The 17676-nt window shown below is 37.6% G+C and overlaps 1 protein-coding gene across 1 annotated transcript in view; it reads right to left on the bottom strand.

The window, feature by feature from the left end:
• Window positions 1-2238: 2238 nt before the first annotated feature.
• tbc1d10aa (TBC1 domain family, member 10Aa) overlaps window positions 2239-17676 on the bottom strand; it is a 20467-nt gene continuing 5029 nt past the window's right edge. Inside the window, exons 2-9 of the mRNA XM_079636440.1 lie at window positions 15884-15983; window positions 12967-13074; window positions 12573-12679; window positions 10392-10506; window positions 10236-10301; window positions 7701-7890; window positions 7463-7617; window positions 2239-4863 (exon numbers count right to left, since the gene is read on the bottom strand). Coding sequence (XP_079492566.1) covers window positions 3193-4863; window positions 7463-7617; window positions 7701-7890; window positions 10236-10301; window positions 10392-10506; window positions 12573-12679; window positions 12967-13074; window positions 15884-15983 — 2512 coding nt within the window. The 3' untranslated portion in view covers window positions 2239-3192. The remainder of the gene's footprint in view (window positions 4864-7462; window positions 7618-7700; window positions 7891-10235; window positions 10302-10391; window positions 10507-12572; window positions 12680-12966; window positions 13075-15883; window positions 15984-17676) is intronic.

The raw sequence follows: 17676 nt of genomic DNA, 5'->3' as shown, positions 1-17676 counted from the left end.
TAACATGTTTTTTTTTATTTCATGTTTTTTTTTTTTTTCAAGCTGTTTTTATTTCTTTGGTTTTAGGAATAACCCTGCCTGAAGGTTCTGACATCTGATCATGTTTTTAATCTAGTGACTCAGAGTTAATTATGTTTAAAATGTGAATATTGAGAGTGATGTTTAAACATCAAATTCTCTTGGAAGTATTCATCATAGTTAGTCACGTTGACATCTGCAATTCTTCCATGATTTTGAATGTCCCCTCAGTGCCCTACAGCTGCTCAGATGTGCTCTTCTCTGTGTCTGCAGGTCAAACAGCCCAATAGAAAGAGTGGAGCTGTTAGGCGCCTCTGCAAACCAGGACCAATTGATAAAGTCAGACCCAAAGAAATATGTGCTTTATCCTGAGGCATGTCTGTCTATTTACACAGGTAGGAACCTGCAGGACCTTGGGGTGAAGTAAAAGTGTCATACCGTGATGCATAGCTTCAAAATGTCTGCTTCATGCAAACCTGTCAAATATTAATGTAATTATATTATAGAACAGAAGAGAATACAAATGAAAACAGTGGATTATTATAAATATATTCAAATAAATGCTATTAATCTAATAATCCTGAAAGAAACAAAAATATCATAGCTTCCACAAAAATATTAAGCAGTTAAGCAACTGTTTTCAACAGTGTTTCTTGGGGAGCAAATTAAAATATTATACTGATTCTGAAGGATCATGTGACACTGAAGACTGGAGAAATGATGTGGAAAATTCAGCTTTGCATCACAGAAATAAATCACATTTTAAAATATATTCATACATAAACCTGTGTAGCCTTGAGAACTGTGTATAGAACTAAATGTAGCCTTGATGAGCATAAGAGACTCACAAACATAAAATCATACTAACCGAAATATTTTAAACACTTAGAAAAAAAGGCAGTCACTGGGGCAGAACCCTTTCAAACAATACACCTTTGGACCTAAAGTGTGGATATTTACAAAGGTAGACTAGGCTACATATTAGTACCAAAAGTATACAGAAATTGGTATCTAAAAGGTAAATTTTTATACTGTCCTACAGCTTTTGTACCTTTTTTTGTGTGTATAAACTGTCGAGTGAGCGATAGTATATACACACTCCCAAATAACATTTAGCATTTTTATCTTCTGAATATGAGGAAGGTTTGTGGAAGAAGCCGACATGGTTGATATTTTGATATCTCTCCGTATTTCCACTACATCGCTCATTGCTCAACTCAATCTCAACACTAACAGAAGTAACACATAAAAAAGCTATAGCCTAATATCTTATGTGAATAATAGAAGTAGCAGAAATAAGACACGTGTTTTTGCACAGAGAGCTTATACTCATGCCAGTGAATATGATGGTCAACATTAAAACGGCAGTTTGTGTAAAGCTCCAGTTGGCAGTTGTTGTCACTGGTAGGCTAATTTGTGACCAGAAACATGGGTTTAGACCTCCGACAGAAAAAAAAGAAAGCCGCTTTCTAATTTGCTACTTTGCACAGGCCATCGCAGATGACCCAAAGCATTAAGGTTTCGGTTTACAGCCTCTTTGAAGGCTTTCCTCACGATAATTGAAGCGCAGCAGTGACAGAAAACAGACACGTCCTGTGACCCAGTGGGAAACGGCGCCTTCGTCCAGCACATCAAATAAATGGGTCTTATTAGAAGTGCTTTTATTTGTACAAAATCTACATAGAGTTGACAGTCAGTTGTTGAGGAGTGATTAAATATTAGACACACAAATCAAAGTTTTTGCCAGAGTAATTAAGCATTATTAAAACAAAAATAAACAGTGCTCCCATTAGTTCAGAGAAAGAAAAAAATTATAAGATGAAGCTGAAACAGAAGAGTGAATATTTCAGCTGTTATTAAAATGTAGCCTAACGTAAATAAAAATGACTCCCTATAACATTTAATCACCCCCCCCCCCCAAAAAAAAAAAACCACAACAACACTTTAAGCTGTTTTGTAACATACTTCTCTGCACAGATGATGATTGTACAAGTATCTATGAATCTAAATAAACTCCCAATGTAACAGGTTGTCATTGCTGAGCAAATACAATGAATCATATGTAAGGAATGTGCGCCCTCTGGTGGCTTGAGATGGAGTAGGTTTCATGAAATATGAAATAGGTCTTCAGTTTCTCTCAAATTAGCAACAAAATAAATACATGAGATGTGTTAGAGACAATGAAAAATAATTTCAACATCACATCTACTACATTTGTGATACCAATTTTAACACACAAGATATCTGGATTTTTCTTTGCTTTTTGGTGTTTTATTAAATGTCACAGGAAAGTATTCAATTTTTTTTGTGTTCTTTTAAATGATGAAAAGATGCTCAAAAATTTTTTTGTCACAGGGGCAATAACCTAAAAGGGACAACCTTATACCTTATTTACTCCAAAAATGGTAAATATTACTACTCTAATGTGTACTAATACACACCTATTAGGGATATATAAGGTTCAAAAGTGTCCCACTGCCCCAGATTTTTGCACATTTTATTTCTGAAATGTAAGGATATTACAACTTAAATTGCTTCTTATTTATTTTTTCAGTTCACTTACATTTGTATGCAGCTACTGTGGTAACAGATATGATGTTGAAACGAGAAATGCTCCTTTGCTCTTAATATTATGTGTTGCACATGTTAAAATGGTTAAGTGATGCTGAAAAAGAATACAAACTCTTATAATAGTGGTCAAAAGAATGGTTATAAATGTAAAACTGTTAGATCACACATTTTTATAATTTTTTGCAATATGACCTTATATTGTTAAGCAGCGAATAACACAACAACAAGCCAAACATATTTGATTATAAAGTCTGTTCTGCTTATGATTGTGGAATAATGGAAGAACTAATATCCAGATCTTTTTGCGCTTTTAATACGAAGGCTGTGGAGTCCGTTTATGGACCGGCACGAAAAAAAAGGAAGTCTGTGTGCGCGGTGACACCGAAATGAAGTCGCGGATGTCTTTGTGTCATTTGATCCTTCTTGTCGTTAAGCTTGATATATTCCTGAAGTCAAGATACTGACGGCAAAGATTTTTTGCCAGAACTCTCAACAACATCAAAATACATTCATAGTTATTTCCTCCCGTATTGCTCTGCTGCATAAAGCGGCTGCTGGTTCCCAATACTGCATTCAATTTCTCCCTGAACGTTGAAGTGAGAGCTACAGGTACGTGTCCTCTGAACCCACGCTCTCAAATGAGTGACGTAAACCGGGAACTGTGGGAACAGCGACCGAGTCTCCGTTCACAGGTGCGCCGTCTGGAAGAAGCGGAGTGGAGTCTGTAGTGGGATGAGGATCTTTAAGGTGGGCTGAGTTGTTGGTGTTGCTTGAGTTTTTAGGGATAGGAAGTGGTTCGACTGTGATTTCCGGGTTGGAGGAGTGAGTGAGCTCGGTAGGGTGTGTGGGATTGGGGTCCGGTGAGGTTTGGGGAGGTGGCGGGGTGCGAGAAAGACTTGGAGATGGATTTGGGGTTGGGATGAGAGAGTTAGATGGATTTGGGGTTGGGATGAGAGCGTTAGATGGATTTGGGATGGTTGGGATGAGAGAGTTAGATGGATTTGGGGTTGGGATGAGAGCGTTAGATGGATTTGGGATGGTTGGGATGAGAGAGTTAGATGGATTTGGGGTTGGGATGGTTGGGATGAGAGAGTTAGATGGATTTGGGGTTGGGATGAAAGAGGGAGATGGATTTGGGGTTGGGATGAAAGAGGGAGATGGATTTGGGGTTGGGATGAGAGAGGGAGATGGTTTTGGGGTTGGGATGGTTCGGATGAGAGAGGGAGATGGATTTGGCGTTGGGATGGTAGGGATGAGAGGGGGAGATGGATTTGGGGTTGGGATGAGAGAGGGAGATGGATTTGGCTTTGGGATGGTTGGGATGAGAGAGTTAGATGGATTTGGAGTTGGGATGGTTCGGATGAGAGAGGGAGATGGATTTGGGGTTGGGATGGTTTGGATGAGAGAGTTAGATGGATTTGGGGTTGGGATGGTTCGGATGAGAGAGGGAGATGGATTTGGGATGGTTGGGATGAGAGAGTTAGATGGATTTGGGGTTGGGATGGTTGGGATGAGAGAGTTAGATGGATTTGGAGTTGGGATGGTTCGGATGAGAGAGGGAGATGGATTTGGGGTTGGGATGGTAGAGGGAGATGGATTTGGGGTTGGGATGAGAGAGTTAGATGGATTTGGGGTTGGGATGAGAGAGTTAGATGGATTTGGGGTTGGGATGAGAGAGTTAGATGGATTTGGGGTTGGGATGAGAGAGTTAGATGGATTTGGGGTTGGGATGGTAGAGGGAGATGGATTTGGGGTTGGGATGGTTGGGATGAAAGAGGGAGATGGATTTGGGGTTGGGATGAAAGAGGGAGATGGATTTGGGGTTGGGATGACAGAGGCTGGTGGATCAGAGGAAGGTTCAGTCTTCTCAGGTGTAGTGAGGAGGGATTGCTGTAGTGATAGAGGAGGACGCTTGGACTGTTTGTCTGAGGCTGTGTCTTGTGCTTTATTTTTAAGAGGGTCTGATCTGTGGTCTGTTGGTAAGGCATACGGATTGGGGACGTTCACTGGAATGGAGGCTTTTCGGATAGTGCTTCTTTTCCTGATGCGACCGAAATCGGATTTAGTGTCTGAGTGCAGGGGATACTGAACGACGATGGTGGGGTTCTGACGGAGGTCTTGGCGGGAGTGTGGCTCTGCAGCCATGATGGCCTGAGCGCCGTGCATTCTGGGAGGGGACTTGTAGCTGAGTTCGCCGTGGGTTTTCCGCCAGCGCTTGAGCTGCATGCGGTGCTCTCGTTCAACGTCCCGAGCGGATATAGGCATCTCTAACACCTGCATGTGCAGAAGAGAAGATTCATTAGCATCATAGTATAGCCTTGTTGTTTCAAACCAAACACCAATGGCATGTTCATAAAAGTTCCTAACAATAAAACCTGTTAATTATCAGTTATTAATTTAATATCTGGTAAAAAAATAAATGTTTTCATACTGACTGAAATGAACCGGAGTTTTTCAGAAGCGAGACCGAGGAAGAATTCAATGGATTGAGTGTTGTGGAATGAGATCGCGGGAGCTAGCTTACCGGTAACTTGTTGGACTCGCTGGGTTTTGTTAATTTAGCCTATTCAGCCTCCCAGGTAAATGTTTTTTATGCTATTGTGTAGGGTTTCCCACAGAAAATGTGTTAGTTAAGGTGTAACGTAACTATGTAACTTAACTTAACTTTGTGTTAGCCTACTTGTCGCCATACACATCAGCATAAATGCTCATGATAAATTATTTGTTATTAAAGCATTAACATTAACAATCCACTGTTAATTTAACATAAAAGCAAGCAGGCTGCGTGCATGGTTTGCCATGACTGAATGCGCGCTCCCTTAATAATTCTTAAAAAGCTGACATCAGTTCATCTCGATCTCATACATCTCTGTTATTATCAATGAAGCTGACTGCATAATGAATCTTTCATAATATCTTTTATAATCAGAGGATTTGCCAGCATGCAGAATTCAGCACTGAACAAAAAGTCCGTTTTGACCGGTGAGGCGATTCCATCTTAAATGCTTCTGATTGGCCATTGCGTTCAAGAAATCAACACGTCTGTGATTGGCTACATCGCTCAGCGCTGCAAACATGTTACAAATAGAAACTCTTGCCTGTAAATGTTTTCTATTTTGTTTTAGTTGTTCTTGTTGCTTTTCTGCAACAGATGAATAACAATTTATTCGTTTTTATACGTTTTAGATATTTAGATATTTCTATTTAATCGTTTTATTCTCCCACAGCCCGCACACACAGAGTGAGTGCATTAGGCTACCGCTCGCACTCGGCCATCAAATCTAGTCCCGCGCCGCACGTCTCTAGATCACGAGTATGTAGTATAGCAGCGGGAAATATCGGGCTCGGGCAGAGAATCTAAGCTCTAAACAGGACAGAGTAACACGGCGGATATCGCTATATACATTTTTGGTGACGAGGTAGTTAAGGCGACAGGCGTGTTGCTTAGGCAGCCGCCTTAGTTCCAAAGTGCTGCGGGAAACCGTGTGTTACGTTAACATCCCGGACACCTATTCAGCCTGTTGTTCTGTGTGCTATTGTGTAGCTGAATAACTTGCCTTTCCAGATTAAATGTCAGTTCTTGGTTTTTGTGAAATAAATACGACTTATAGTCCAGAGCGACTTGTATATGTTTTTTTTCTCTTCATGACGCATTTTTTGACTGATGCGACTCATACTACGGAGCGACTTATAGTCTGGAAAATACGGTAGTTAATCCAATGTTCATATTAATAACATTATGTATTTAAGACATTTATGTTCAAGCAAGATTTGACGTGTTTGATGAGATCAATTCAAAACCAAACAGTTCGCTTTGATTCTTTATTGACAATTTGTAATGTCAGTGTCTTAACCCGGAAATTCCGAGATTATGACAATAAAATATCCAGTCAGGTTTTTTTGGTACAAAATCCATTTAAGCAAAACTCATGAGTGTATGAATAGTTGATTGTTTAGTGAACAAGTGAGCTTCAGATTTATAAAACCTAAACCTTTAGTTTAACACAAATCTTTATATTCATGCAAAGTTGATTTTCGATCTAAAATTATTATAGACTACTGTTAAAAAATGTGGGGCCTCGGAGAAATGTGGGAGATTTGTTTTGTTTTATTCATTAATTAATATTTTTATTGTGCTAGAATGCATTAAAATTGTTCAAAAGTGAGAGTAAATACATTTATAATACTGTCAATAAATGTTCATCATAGAATCCTGAAAAACATGTATTGTGGATTCCACAAAAATAAACGTTTTCAACATTGACAATAATAATAAATGTTTCTTGAAGAATGATTTCTGAAGGATCGTATGACACTAAAAACTAGAATAATGGCTGCTGAAAATTCACCTGTCAACACAGGAATAAGTTACATTTAAAAATGTATTAGAATATAATTTTTTTTACCATTTTAAATTGCAAACATATTTAACAATATTACTGCATTAATGATGAAATGAATAAGCCCTAAAATTTCAAATGAGTGAATATTGATAGTATAGGATTACCATTATTTGTATTTTATCGTTGTAGTTTTAATGTACTTATTTAGTTAAAAACAAGACCAAAGCAGGCACATCACCAAAAAAAAAAAAATGCTCAGGGTTGGGTGCTTGACAAAAGAAATAATAAAAAACAGAAAAAAGTTGGCACACCAAAGCTCCAAAAAATGAAAATAATGTAATAGTTGACAAGGTTACTTCCTGCTCGAAACGTAAATGTGTTAAATATTTGTTCTACATATCAGGTATCATTAAGTCTAAAAATAATTGGTTTATATTTCACTTAGTAAATCAAATTGAAAATAAATTTCGATCATATCTACTCAAAACCCCAATGCAGTACAACAGCGTGAGAGTGTGTGTGTTTGCTACCTGATGGACGAGAAAGCCCTCCTGCATGTATTGCGGCTCCAGGGCTCGAAGAAGCTCCATAGTCTCGTACTGACCAGGACAAGCCTTCAGTTTCTCACGAGATCCCAGCATGCATTTCAGCAACACAAGCCCAACACGGAACATTATCTTCACTCCTATTGAAAGGACAAAAGAAAAACACAGTCAGAAAGATGATGACAAGCCTGCCTGTGTGGTAATATGTGTTAGTGACTCTGACCGTCACACAGGAACATGTCCCACACTCTGAGCACAGACGACCAGGGTAGAGTTCTGGAAAATGCACACATGTACCACTCCGTCATGTAGAGGATGGGCTCGATCTTGTGTTTATCAAGGTGCCGATACGCCGGAGGACTCACGCGCTTTAATAACGCATTTAAGATCAGTCCATCCAACTGTATGGCCTCCTACAACACAAACAAACAACAGAATTAAGACGGCGGAGGTTTTTTCGTTGACTTGGAAGTAACTGCCATTTTTTTAGATTATACAATTCATTGGTCTGTCAGGCAGTTATTTACAGCAGCAATTCTACATTTACATGCTTAAGGCTATCATAGATTATATTGAAAGTAGTTTTCCCCTTTGGAAACCACAGATATTTCATTTACAACTCTACTCTTGTGCTGCTTACAACACATTGGAGCAAAGAACAAAAGAAGTTTTGTTGTGATTTTACTGGCACCTGTGGCACATTTTGTCTCAAAAACATGACTCAATGTTTGCAGATTGAAAACAAGGAACTTTAGATATGAATGCTATAAATAGAATGCAAACTATGAACCAGAGAACGTGTCCGAGGAACACAGATAAGGTTTCTATTACCTAAAATTATGAAGTTCATAATACTTAGTCTTCACCCACAATGCTCTTCACTGAAATGTTCTGGTAAATGGTTGTAAAATGTAGGCACTTCATAATGTGCAATCATCATTAGATCTTCTATCATGCACGCAATAGATAACTTTTAATATCAGGAATTCACATTTTAAATACTGTAGGAGAAATTTAATTATTGATATAAAAAAATGCATCTTGTGAATGAATAAAAATGGCTTGTCATAGCATGTCACTGTGTTTTAAATGATAAAAGCAATACTTGATGGTTATTATTTACTGAGGGATGTGCATCCATATTGACCAGTATGTCCAGCCAATCAACATTTTAAATGCAATATAGCCTATAAATCAATAGTCAATGTCAATACATTGGTTTCCATCTTGCTTTATTGCAGAGTTGTAACTAAACTGACTTGGAGACTAGATAATCATAGTCTTGTTTTAAAAGTATGTGCGCCTATAATGAGGAGTGCCATCACGCCCATATTGTAATGGTCCCCACAGATGCTTTGCTGGAAAGTGCGTGTTTCGTTTCGTCTCGTACACGCGCATATGATCGCATGTTAACGCGCGGCGCGGTTATCTTTTCCGAGCTGCAGTTTAAACAAACACCGTTGCCCTTTGTCGTTTATCAAACGTAATAAATTGTTGTAGAACAGAACACAACCCTGGAAGTGGCCGGTGTTGTAAACAAGACACAGAAAGACCAAAAGATGCACTGCCCAGCGGGGTTAGACAGAGAGACTAGAGATAGATGCACATCAACTTAACTTTACTGTTCTTTGCTGATATCAAACTTGGAAAGGAGAGAACACAAGTCTACCTGATTGCTGTTCCCGCAATTCACTCTCATGGTGTTTTTTCCCCCCTTCTCTTTTCGTGACCAGAAGGATAGTTCCGCTTAATTTTCTCATCGATGTTGTAAACTTTGATTGACGTGCTTTGACACGAGGGGGAGGCGGGGTCTTGAGTAGTTTGCGGGACCCTACGCAACTTGCGTAGTGTGCGTATAGGGCTGATCGGCTCTGACTGTGTGTCAAATGATCTGTGCATTGAGTCTTGGAGTGTAAATGCAAAATAATAGACCTGACACTTTATATGTTCTATTAACTTTTAACATATACATGTACAGATTTTTGAATATGAAATAGTTCTAAGCACTTTGTTTTATGATCTGTCCAGTGTTGGGGAAAGTAACTTCTAAAAGTAATGCTTTACATGATTGCGTTATTCTTTAAAAAAGTAACTAATTACGTTACTTAGTTACTTTTTATGGATAGTAATGTGTTGCGTTACTTGTTCTAATCTGGACAGGGCTTGCTGGTTTGTTTTTAATAACAAAAACAAACAAAAGTTTTATTTTTGGCAAATGTAAAATCCCTTCCACACCAAAAGTTAAATGAATAAGACTCAGGCTAAAGGAAATGCAAATTCAGTTCAAACTAACTTTCAGCTGTGCTTCTATTCTCAATTGTAGAAGAATAGTAATATACATTAAAAGTAATGTGTTACTTTAGTAGTTACTTGGACAAGTAATTTGATTACATAATTTGCATAACTTTACGTGTTATGTGTTACTCCCAACGCTGGTCCTGACAGTGACTTTTTTATTTCATGGATAAATAGAAAAAGTTAATACTATAACCAGTCTTTGCATTTATTTTGTATTTATTGTCAGTAGTGGGCTCGCAGTACCCTGCGACCATTTTAACCCAGAAAAAACCCTGAACAATGTATTATTCAGCTCAGGTCAGTTCAATCTTGATACAATTCGGTTCAATAACAAGTGTTGTTGCAAAATTAGTCTCATTATCCAGTTTAAATCTTGTTCTCACCCGACAAGCACTTCTTGTCTCCCCTTTATGGATTAGATTTGATATTTATTTCTTAAATAGCAAGTAACAGGTCTTACCAGGCCTGCGCTGTAGTATCCAGGGAGGTACTTCTCACAAATCTGAACCAGACCCCAAAATGCATCCTGAATACAAACAATAAACAAACACGATTTGTCATTTCAATCATTACTTATGATTCTAATAAGAATGTGCACACAAATGATCATTTTTACCTCAGCAGGCATGTGCATCAGAAGCACAGCTGCTATAGGAGCCTGAGCCTGACAGTAACCCTCATCTGGTCTGTACAGGGTGTAAGCCTTCAACACCCGGAACAGGTCCTGCTGCCTGCTCAAAAACACACAAACACAGTAGAAATGGTGTACTACTTTGCAAAAATAGATATAACCTGTACTGTTTCCATACGTTTTATTTAAAAAATAAAAATATATATGCACAACTGTTGAAAAGTTTGGTGTTGGTCAATTAATCTTTTTATCTATATAAATATATTTTAAAATTGTATTTATTCATGTAAAGACAAAAGCTGCATTTTTAGCATTATTACTCCAGTCTTCAGTGTCACATGATCCTTCTGAAATCATTCTATGCTGATTTTTTCTTCTTATCACTGTTGAAACCAGTTGTGCTGCTTATTTTTTTGTGTAAACAGTAATACATTATAGAAATTTCAAAAGAACATTATTTATTACATTTTTTTATTTTGTTTACATAAAAAATGCCTGAACTGTCACTTTTGACCAATTTAAAGGGGTGGTAAAATGCCATTTTCACAAGATGTAAAATAAATCTCTGATGTCCCCAGAGTGTGTGTGTGTGTGTGTGTGTGTGTGTGTGTGTGTGTGTGTGTGTGTGTGTGTGTGTGTGTGTGTGTGTGTGTGTGTGTGTGTGTGTGTGTGTGTGTGTGTGTGTGTGAAGTTTTAGCACAAAATACCCCACAGATATTTTTATATAGCATGTTAAAGTCACTTTTTGAGGGTTTGCCAAAACGCACCGTTTTGTGCCTGGCCCTTTTAAATGCAAGGGTGGGGTTTCAAGAGGTCATGTGTGTTAGCAGCTGTGATTACCTCACGCAGACACACTAAAATGACAGACACTGTTCTGTCTTTAATGTTAAAACGGAGTCAGACAAAGATGGAGAGACTCAAGAAGAAGTGACAACATGTAGAATGCAACAGGACGTCTCTGAATGGTTAGTTGATGAATTTATGTTGCTGATGTGAAGTTAACAATCTTCAATTGGGATATTCTGTCATGATAATCTATATATCGCTCGTATAGGAACTGTTGTGAGATGCACACAGAGTGACTTTCTATTGCATGTGAAAAGATGGATGCTTAAGTTTGAGCTGACTCACAAATGTATTCTTATACAACAACTTTTCCTCTTCTCAACATGGACTGTGTGTTCCCGGGGGCAGGGTTTATGTACATTTTAGGGTTGCTGATATCACTAACCCCGGAGGAATGTTGTGTACTCCCTACCAGCCGTTTGTTGTAGTCCTTTTCTTTAAAAGCAAATATCTTCTTTTGCTTTGAACTTTGAGCGTTGTAACTTTGCAGATGTTGTTTATGCTCAAACACCAACATTACACACTAACTAAAGTTAGAAAAGTGAAATCATACTTCACCACCAGGGTCCGAAATTAACTTTTTGGCTCACCTGCCATGGGGACTGGTAGATGAAAAAATCCACCAGCCAAGTCTTTTTTTGTCACATATACATTAATTTCAATACATTTAATTGAGATGATAAGGTATATAAGGCATTGAATACAACATAAAAAATTGTCCAGAGCAAAATGTTAGATGTATAATAAATAAAAAAACAGCACACGCACGCACACAGTGTCTCTCTCTCTCTCGTTTTTATGTTGAAAGGAATGGCTACTGTTCTCTGCTTTTCAACAAATCATTTGCACACAGATTTCTGTCATTTTTCTATCTGAAGCTATTGCCTGCAACATTGAAAGCTCCGGTCTCTGTGTTTAGCGCGAAAGCTCACGTGATTGCCGCCGGCTCGGGATAAAATCCGTGCAGGACAGTTGTGCCGTGTATCAGCTGCTTTGACGCGATTATCAGTTTAACTGACTCGTAACGTGTGCAATATCTCACGACCTCCCGAGTGTCCGAACATTTTATTACATTACTATTTTGGTATGATGAACATTCACCCGCCAGTGTGGCGGATAGCCTCATGAGATTTACTCGCCAAACAGAAAATCTACCCGGATTTGGCGCTTGGCGGGTGTTAATTTCGGACCCGGTTTACCACCCCTTTAATGCATTTGCTGAATAGAAGTATTCATTTCTTACAATTATTTAAAATATAATAATTTAAACAAACAAACAAACAAACACACATACACAAGAAGAAAATGATGAAGACTAACCCATGACCTCCTCGGGACACAAACATCTCATGGAAGGGGAACTGTCTGTGTAGATCTCTCTCTATCACATCAATCCACTTAGGGTCTCCATCCATGCTATCCAACTCCTACTCAACAACGACACAATCCACAAGTTCATCTCACAGTTATAAACAGTAAGACAGATCCTATTGTTTCTTGTCCCGCAACCTATATTCTTGTGATTGTGTAGCCAAATATCATACAACAGTTTAAGCACAAGAAATGCATGGGTTTAACACATCTATATATCGTAGTAAGTTTGCAGCTCCCAGGTTGAGAAGCTCTACAGTAAGAAATGCATAATGAATGACACATCTAATGCAACCACTACAAATCAACTGTAATCAAGTATGTGTAGACCTGATTGACTCACATCGAACTTCCCGACGTTTTGCTCTCTTTTCACTTTTCCACCTGACAGGTACAGCCAGGCCCTGCCTCGCAATGACGGTGGGATTCCTTTCTGACATCGCAGTCGCACCTGCGGGTGACAGAGGTCTGAACGTCATATGCCGACGCAGTAATATTCAGATAAGCAGGGACCAGCATGCATTCACAGTGAGTACACACTGCAATCTAAATGACATTTTAAATGGTTAACACAAATGTGTCACTAATCCCTTCAACACAGAAGCCACTGGACAAATCTTTGTGATTATAAAACAGCCCAGTCTCCTTGCATCAACAAACAGCAATAATAAAATTGTTTTTAGTAGGGATGGGAATCATAAGGAATTTACCCATGCTGGCACTGATTCTACTAGATTCAGGTTCCCTGAAGATTCTTGTCGAACAATACGTACTATACGTTTTGTAGTAACATGCAAATAGAGGCCAATCCAACAGAACAATGCACAATAAAATGTCTGTTTATTGTCTTTGTATTCTTTCTAGGGATGTACCGGTATTAAAATTCTAGCCATTAGTCGATAAAATTGTATACTAATATGTAGAGATGCACTAATTGCAATTTTCATTGGCGATTCCGATTTACGACTTTTTTGTAAGTGATTTTTGCTGATTCCGATTTTCTTCAAATAAAATGCAATAGAATAAAGAGAAATATGAAATAAACACTGCTTTAAGTTTTTTTCAGGTGGGTCTAACAGTAAGTTAGTATTTAGGTAAGAAATACTACAGAAATTAAAGTAATTAAATGTAAAATAACACTGAATAGTCTTCATTGTAAATATTAAATACAGATTAATGCTTACAACTTACACAAGTTATTCAGTCAAGCGCAGAGAGTGATTTTCTTTGTCTTTTGTTCTTTGATTAACATGACAGACATCTGCAGGTTTATTAGGCTGCTGTCACTTTAAGAGTTTATGCACAGACACAATATACTTTTACACAACATGTCTTTTCTCTCAACTATGTATGTTCCAAAACTGACTGTGTTTAACTGAATACTCACACATTTTGTATGTATTTGACCATTTAAGCGCAGTAGTTTTCAGTAAAATTACGCACTATTTAACCGGAGCGAATTAGACGAGTGAGTGAGATGAGGCTGGTCTGCATTACTTCGCCGTCAGTTAAGAATAAATGTATATCTTTTAAGAAACAATAACTTTACTTGTAATGTACTTTGATCATTTAAACTTTGCAGACCTTTTACATTCACAAACAGCTTTATTACACACTGCAGGATAGGAAAAATTCAAAACAGCATAATGGGGCATTTTAAGCATCACAACATAAGATTTTCTAAAGATTGCATTTAACAGTGCTATTTAATTATGAACATTTAAAATAATAACTTCAAGTAAGCATTAGATAACAGCAAAAGTAATGTTAATGTAAAAATAGGAAAAATGAGCATGCACAATGAATTATCCAATACCGGCAGAGATACCTATAAATAAATAAATAAAATCCCTAATACTGGCCTCTAATACAGTAACCATAACTATAGTTATTATTTCTTGCATCCCTTTTTAGATTATAAAAAGAATAGTGTTAGTAATTAATACAATTATTTTGAGAAGAGTGTGAACTTATGATGACCATACAGTATATAAATTAAATAATATATTACAGGGATAGTTCACTTTGAAATCAAATTTTGGTATGTTTTAGCTTACCTCAAGGGCATCCAAGATGTAGGTGTCTTTGTTTCCACAGAATTATCAATTTTGATATTTTTAGGTCAAACCGTTCTTGTCTGACAGTCATATAATGCAGGTCACACACACCAGGAAGCGCGCGCGCCCTCAGATCACTTGGACGTGGTTGTGTACAAGAGGTAAAAACGATATAAATACTGTTCGTTTCCGCACACAAACCGCTCGTTTCGTGTCTTAGGCCATCAATGTGTACTTACGATGGGGAATTGTTTCATTTAGACTTCTCTGTGCATGCTCTTTGAGGTGGTGACCATAGACCTGCATTATATGACTGACAAAAAATATCAAAATTGAAACTACTGTGGAAACAAAGACACCTACATCTTGGATGCCCTTGAGGTAAGCTAAAACATAACTTTAATGTCTATTTTTCCATAATCCAGTGAATTGAAATCATTTTAAATGCTTTGAAATAAAAAACTACTGTAAGAGAGTTGATCAAATCGAATTATTTTAATCTGGAATGTGAATGGACAAAACTCAACAGGCAACGTTATTCTAGATTCGCCATGAAAATGTCTCAGCAAGAACTGTTTCCAATTCCCAACCCTAGAGTTGTGTCTCTTTGTTTTCAATCTCTGTGACACAAAGACGAGCACACACAGTAATACAGGCATGCAAACATAAAAGGGCAACAAAGACTGTTAAGACGGCCTCTGGCAAAACTCTTCCGTCGTCTTTACCTGAAGACGCCTCGCTCCCGGTGAAAGCTTTATAAAGCTTGAGAGAAAAACAGAGGTGAACACTTAGACTAATAGATAAACACATCACTGAAGACCATATAAGGAAAGCTGATGCGATATAAGGCTTGTCCAGACAGGGCCTCTTTGAAACGATTGTGTCATGGTGTCATTCTGCTGAGGTTTTTAATTAATCCATACAGCAGTGGGACTGTCTGAGCAAGTCAAAAATGGGGAAACACGAGAAGAAAGGGAATAAAAGGGAAGATAACAGTGATCAGTTAAAGCCCAAAGCCCTGATACATGGAGATGATTTCCTCATATTTTCACAGTTTGGTGGTGTACCTTCTCTCTTTCTTTCTAGTGCGTACATGTAAGGCACTGGAAAACATCTGACATCATTGATCTGTTCTTGGGAACATGCCGTGAAAATGAACACAACTGACTGAAGAATCTAGTGAATGTCGATGGCAGCTCCTACCTTCTTGAACCTTTTACTGATCCATCTGTCCCAGTGGTTCAGCATGTCCAACCATTTGACTTCCCTGTGCCTTAACACTTCCAAAGGCACTTCTTGAGCCCTGTGTGAGTGCGTTTGAGAGAGAGAAAGAGAGAATAAGAACCCCACATTTGCTTATCAAAGAAAATGCCACATGCTATTGGTTCTCATAAGCCATCACACCACAACATCAAGTTTGAACGATCATTTTTACAATACTTTTTTTGAACAATACTTTTGTCCTATTATGGGCATTATTCACTATGATTGTATGTAAAATAGCTGCCTAAACATTATGCATAACTTCTCTTTTTTGTGTTCCTCAAAAGAAAGAAATGAAGTCATTGGGTTTGGAATGAAATGAGGGTGGAGTAAATAATGACAGAATGTTTATTTTTTGATGAACTATTCATTTAATCTATAAAAATATACTAGCCTACATCAGAAGGAGTGCGCTGTGCAACTCTGCAACCACTAAACCAATGACTAAAATAGCTTCTTCAACTTCAACAAAACCTCAAACATGTGTCACTTGTCACATTTTATTCATTCATATCATTAAAACAATTACAACCATAACACTATTCAGACAACAAAGATTTCTTACTAGATTCTTACAAACAAGGTATATGGACAGCTGCTAAGTTTTTCTACCTTACCACATATTTTATATGGTATACTGTAACCGAAACAAATGTATGCATATTGCAGAATGTAAACATTGCAAGGAAGGACATCTTGCTATCTAATATAAGCTTCAATATGAGTTCCTCATTCACAGCTGCATTTTATTTATAATGACTCATAATGAGGGAGGCAGTCATAACAAATTGTGAAATGTTTTTAGGCACTACCATTCAAATGTTTGGGGTCAGTAAGATTTTTTTTGATCAAATTAAAACCATCATTCAGCAGATGCATTTAATTGACCAAAAGTGACAGAAAAGACATTTGAAATGTTACAAAAGATTTCCATTCCAGTTCTTTTGAACTTTCTTTTTATCAAAGAATTCTGATAAGAATTAAGCAGCACAAGTGTTTTCAACATTGATAATAAGAAGGAATGTTTCTTGAGCAGCAAATCAGAATGATTTTTGAGGGATCATGTGACACTGACTGTGAAGACTGGAGTAACGATGTTGAAAATTCAGAATAAATTACATTTTAAAATAGATTCAAATAGAAAAATATTTTCAAATATTTTTTTTTTTAACAATATTCACGTTTCTACAGTATTTTGATCAAATACATGCAGCCTTGGTGAGAATTAGAGACTTTCAAAAACTTTTTTTTTTTAAATCTTAGACACATTTATGAACGAGAAAACAAGTGTTGGAAACAAGCTTAATTATCACAGAATTAGAATAAGCGGAAACAAATTTCCCGACTAATGTAAGCAGTTAAATAGCCATTTAGTAGATGACTAGACACTTTCATCCTGACTATTTTCAGGGAGATTCTCCCTGGGTTCAACCTGTGGTTAACTATTTTCCTTAAGGCTACGATGGTGATGGAATAGGCCTGTAATATTTGCACCTGTGTTTCTCCCGAGTCAAATTTAAACCATTTAGCTTGTGGCCTAGATATTTAAATATCAGTTTGGCAGCACACCAACCACCAGCTAGCTTCCCCTTCACTTAGACACTAATCTTAACCACTAGAAATTTGATCTGAAAGCAATGTTTCTTTCAATGTTTTACCTATTGAGCTGCAACTTGGGTTTTACTTCCTTTTCATTTTCAAGAGCAACTGTGACCAAACATGGAGGAACCTAG

Source organism: Phoxinus phoxinus (genome assembly GCF_949152265.1).
Source record: "Phoxinus phoxinus genome assembly, chromosome: 15".
NCBI classification, from domain to species: Eukaryota; Metazoa; Chordata; class Actinopteri; order Cypriniformes; family Leuciscidae; genus Phoxinus; species Phoxinus phoxinus.
This window is presented reverse-complemented; position numbering and strand designations above follow the sequence as displayed.